We start from the raw sequence: 5,000 nt of genomic DNA on the forward strand, positions 1-5,000 counted from the left end.
CCTGGCGGAAAAAAACGCAAAACAGACGCATTTTCATGGGCAGTTCTCGTGCATAGAGGGGATCTAATTAGGCACATATTATGCTTCTCCTCCCATCTTTTAACAAGAAACTCCACCTTCCTCTGACCCTGCTATGAATGCATATGCATGACATGGGAAAGCACTATTTGCCATTTTCAGCTGCTGTGACAGGAAGCCTGTTTAGTCTGTTTGTTTACGTGCACGTTACGAAACAAATAGGCCTGAAATGGGCACAAAAACATTGGTGCATCTGGTCCTCAGTCTTACACAAACACACTGGATGAGTGCCCTTAGATACCTTATACATAAGAAAGGCAGAGCATTATAGTCACCATCACACACACGTATCGTTACGTGAGGACGAGGACTCCATTTCATCAGTGCACGTGCGCACACACACACACACACACACACACACACACACACACACACACACACACACACGTATCATTATGTGAACATGAAGATTCCACTTCAGGCAGAATCTCCATATTCTAAAGATGGATTAGGACGATCGGTGGCGGTAGCGTGACTCTGAACTGGAGGCCCTCTGATTGGCCGTGCCTGGGCCTCTGACACGGCTCCTCAGCCCAAAAAGAAGAGGCACTGATGATAATTGAGGTAATTGTGCTCTGGCTGTGTGGAGAGCTGGTCCTCCGATGAGCCCCTTTGACTGAAACATTTGTCTGAGCTTGGTGAGCTCGGCCTGCCTCTGTTGGACCAAACTTTGGAGATTAAATCTCTGGCTCTGATTGAGGCCACTCTTTCATGAGGCTTTGCAGCGAACGGCATTTCACTGGAGTGAATTAGTGGAATGATGACGGCTTTGGTGCTTTGAGCAGAACTGACCTTAACTGACTGGATTTCATCAGACTGATTTGAACTGATTTGAACTGAATTCGACTGAGTAGGATCTCAAACTGGACCGAGTTAAAGAGAATTTAGTAATACTTTGTACTCGCACAGAAATGATGAGGATCAAATCAGAGTGAGTTAAGAATTCAATTATCGTACCAGACACATACAGTATAAGACAGGGCAAGATTTGAACAAATTCAAAGAGTTACATAAATTTAACAGACCACTGGAGCTTGCTAGGTAATAACGAGTGAGTCAGTAGATGTTACTTTGCACACTCATAAACACCCACCCTCCCACACACACACACACACACACACACATCACACAGGTGAACGCACGCTCATTGCTGGCCAGCTGCCTCTGCAGCATGTGAAGCTCCTGCTGCACAGCGGCCAGAGAGAAGCCCCTGCTGTCCTGGTAACGGGCCCGCAGGAGGGGGGGCTGGGCGGAGGGGGTGGAGGGGAGGAAAGGGGCAGCGAGAGAGGGGGACTCAGGCACGAGTCCAGCTAAAAGGCCTGAGGCAGAGAAAGAGGGAAGAAGAAGAGACAGAGAGAAAGAAAGAGAGAGAGAGAGACAGGAGAGGAGGCAGGGGAGCAATGGAAAAGAATGGGAGAGAATGGAATTGTTTTTTTTTTACACATACACTACGTCAAGAGAACAAGCAGCACACATGGCCACAGAAACAACCACAATAGCAAACTTGACACTACAGAAGGATGTGTTGCACAGACTGATACACCACAGTGAACAAGTGCCGTGCACAGCACACGTGGTAGAGCAGTAACCGGATATGACCTGCTAGACCTCAGTAGGCACTCTAATGGGACTTGCTGTTTCCGCTTCTAATGGTTTTGGCCAGGGCTCAACGTCATCTTTTAAAAGTGCTTTAAAGTGGTTGCCAGCTTGGCAACCAGGCAAGAGGTTTTCGGCTGCCAAATCCAACCAAATCTGGTTACGACCCTGGTTTTGGCTCGTGTGGCGGTAACTGTACAACCAGTCAGTCTAGCAAGGCATGCTAACGCAGCGCTGAGTAACTATGGAAACGCTAGCACACTTTGGTGTGTGGGGGCATGGTGTCACTGCCCACCTGTTTGGGAGTGAGCGTCCATGTGCCTCTGCGGCGTGCAGTGCATGCTGTGGCAGCTCCTGGAGGACTGGTGCGATGAGGAGATGGAGGGAGGGATGGAGGGATGCTGGGGGACATCTCTGTGACGGAGGGAGCCTGTAGGAGGAGAAGATGGAGGGAGGGATGGATGGATGGAGGGAGGGAGGGGAGGAATGAGAACATGGATGACGGTCTGATGTAATGGGTGGATATTTATCCTCCTATCCTTAAAGGAAAATATAATACCTCGTGTGTGTGTCGTTGCACAGTGTGTGTGCGTGTGTGTGTGTGTGTGTGTGTGTGTGTCGTTGCGCGCGTGTGTGTGTGTCGTTGTGTGTGTGTGTGTGCGTGCATAGGCTCGCAGTAGCTACCTGTGGTAGATCTCTCCTCGTGACCAAACTCACTGGGTGTGTCCACATCCGAGCCCAGCTCCAGATCCTCATTGATGGAGCCCGGTTCATCTGACACGAAGGAGATCCTGTCCGATTGGTCGGTCACCTCTGAGAGGGCGTGACTGCTGACGGGCGTGTCCGGACGGGACTGCTCCAGTTTAGAGCGCAGAGACTCGATGAGTTTGTCCTTCTGCTGAAGCTCCTTGCTCAGCCTGCAAACACACACACACACACACCGGACAGTGGTTAGCATGACGCTAAGTTAGCTAATCATCTACTATGATTTACTGTCTATACGTAAGACCAATCTGAAAACACATCCCAGGAACCACAGAAAATGGTTCGTTCCCATTTACAAACAACAGCGATCGTGATCCATCAGGCCCCTATGCCCTTAGGGATTGATACATGCTTTTCGTCCTCTAGGCCTGTGACACCAATTAATACATTCAGGTCATGGAGTGTTGATTGATTGCTAAGGACAAGTGTCGTGCAATTTTTCCCGACCTGCTTCCTGATCAACAAGAAACGCTTGAGAAAAAGTGTAAGTGACATTCGGAAGAAAGAGCAAACATCAGAGAGACTTGACAGGGAGTGGATTTGGCTAATAACTCAGAGCTGAACAGCCAGTGCTGCCAAAGCAGAATATTAAGAGAGCAGAGACCGAAAAACAGCAGAGGGGGGAGAGGGGCTGTGTGAATGTGTTTGCTGTGTGTGTTATGTGCATGTGTGTGTGTGTGTGTGTGTGTGTAGCGAGTGGCTGTTTGTGTGTGTGTGTGTGTGTGTGTGTGTGTGTGTTTTCTTGCAGACAAAGCAATGCATTAGGCTGTTTGGCAGCCCTTTGCTCTCTCAGCTGAATTAATAAAGACTGATTACTTGATTAAGGGCTAAAGCTAATTCTTGTCTCTGACACACGCAACCACAAATACACAAACACACAGAGTCACAAACACATACAATAGATTCACATGCAATAGCATTGTCCTCTTTTCTCTCACAAATAAATTCAGTGAGCACTAATGAAAGAGGGAAAGAATAATGGTCTCATTCAAACCAAGTGCTCTCCATTTAAATAAGCCTTCCACAGACTCACTGGGCGACCGTATGTCAACCTGGCCATCCACAATGTCCACACCCCCACACACACTGTGGCACACCCACACACCCACACAGACACAGACACACACACAGACACACACACACACACACACACACACACACACACACACACACGCACACAGACCATCTAACTCTCTCACTCTATTGCACACTGTACTACTCAAACACCACACTCTCCCAGAACGCTCCTCCACCGGCCTTGATGGGGATATCCTTACTGCCCCACATAGTGGCTTACTTCTCCAGCTGCCGGTGCAGAGCCTTCCTCTCCCTGTCCGCGTGCGTCTTGAGCAGGGTGAGCTCGCGCTCCTGTGCCCGGTTCTCCCACAGCGAGAAGGAGAAGAGCGCCTCGCGGTACAGCGGGCTGCTCTTGGACAGCATGGACTTCCAGAGCGGGGCCATGCCTCCGCGTCCGCCTAGCCCGGGCGAGGGGCCCCGTGCCTGGGCTGCCCGCTCGACGGCTCCCCCTTCGCCAGCCTCCAGAGGCTCCGGAGGCTCCGCGTCTGCCCCCTGGGCAGGGCCGGCCGAGGCGGTCGCCGCAGTGACACCTGATGTCAGCTGGGTCTCCGTGGTGACGAGGCTGTGATCATTAGCTTAACGACCGGGGGAGGGGAGAGGGTCCTGATCTTCGGCGCGGGATTGAGCGAGTAAGAGGGGGGGCGCTCCGATGATCAGGTGTAGCTCTTAGTAAATCCTGAGATTATGCAGCGAGTCATCGGCACACTCCCACATGCACACACACTCAATGTGAGGGAGAGTGTCTCAAACGTGTGTGTGGCCACGCTCCCGGAAGACAGCATTCAGCCCAACGCCTGGATGAGTATGTATATGCGAGTGTGTCCTGAACTGCACGCACACACACATACACACACACGCGCTCTCGTTTCCCCACCAGCTCCCAAACACAAGAGCAGAATGTGTGCAGAAAAGAGACGTCCTCGCCTGGAGAATGTTTCGTTCCTGCTGCATTAACCAGCCCCCTTTAGTCACACACACACACGCACACACACACACAAACACACACTGGCCGGCTTGTTAGTCAAATATAAAGCACGTCCGTCTCTTCGCACAAGGTTAACATCACTGCTGGGGCTCGACCCAAAAAACAGAGTGCCGACGCTTTAAAAAAAAAAAAAAAAAAAAAGAGAGAGCGGACGTCCCTCTTCAAAAGACGAACGAGTGCAACTCCTCCGGGCAGTGAGGGAGAGAGGAAGCGTGTAGTTCAGCTGCGGTCCTGTTCGCCCTCAGATACAGATGCTGACGGGCACGAGGGGGCCGGCGAGTGCAGATATCCGGCGTGCCTCATCCAGAGTCCAAATGTTCAGCAAAGCGAAAGAAAGCCGACAAGAGCCACATGCGCGGCGGCAAACAAAACAAATGTGCGCTTCACACACACACACACACACACGCGGCAGAAAGATCTGTCAGGTTCCCATGTTCTACTCTCACTCTCTCTCTCTCTCTCTCACTCTTCCTTCTGTCGCTTTTTCGTCTTCCCTACT

The 5,000-nt window shown here is 51.0% G+C and overlaps 1 protein-coding gene across 1 annotated transcript in view; it reads right to left on the minus strand.

The window, feature by feature from the left end:
• pde4dip (phosphodiesterase 4D interacting protein) overlaps window positions 1–5,000 on the minus strand; it is a gene marked incomplete in the record, with an annotated part of 52,379 nt that overhangs the window by 9,174 nt on the left and 38,205 nt on the right. The window contains 3 exon segments of the mRNA XM_062555657.1: window positions 1,221–1,397; window positions 1,970–2,104; window positions 2,359–2,591. Coding sequence (XP_062411641.1) covers window positions 1,221–1,397; window positions 1,970–2,104; window positions 2,359–2,591 — 545 coding nt within the window.

This window comes from Sardina pilchardus, chromosome 15, assembly GCF_963854185.1.
Source record: "Sardina pilchardus chromosome 15, fSarPil1.1, whole genome shotgun sequence".
Lineage (NCBI taxonomy): Eukaryota > Metazoa > Chordata > Actinopteri > Clupeiformes > Clupeidae > Sardina > Sardina pilchardus.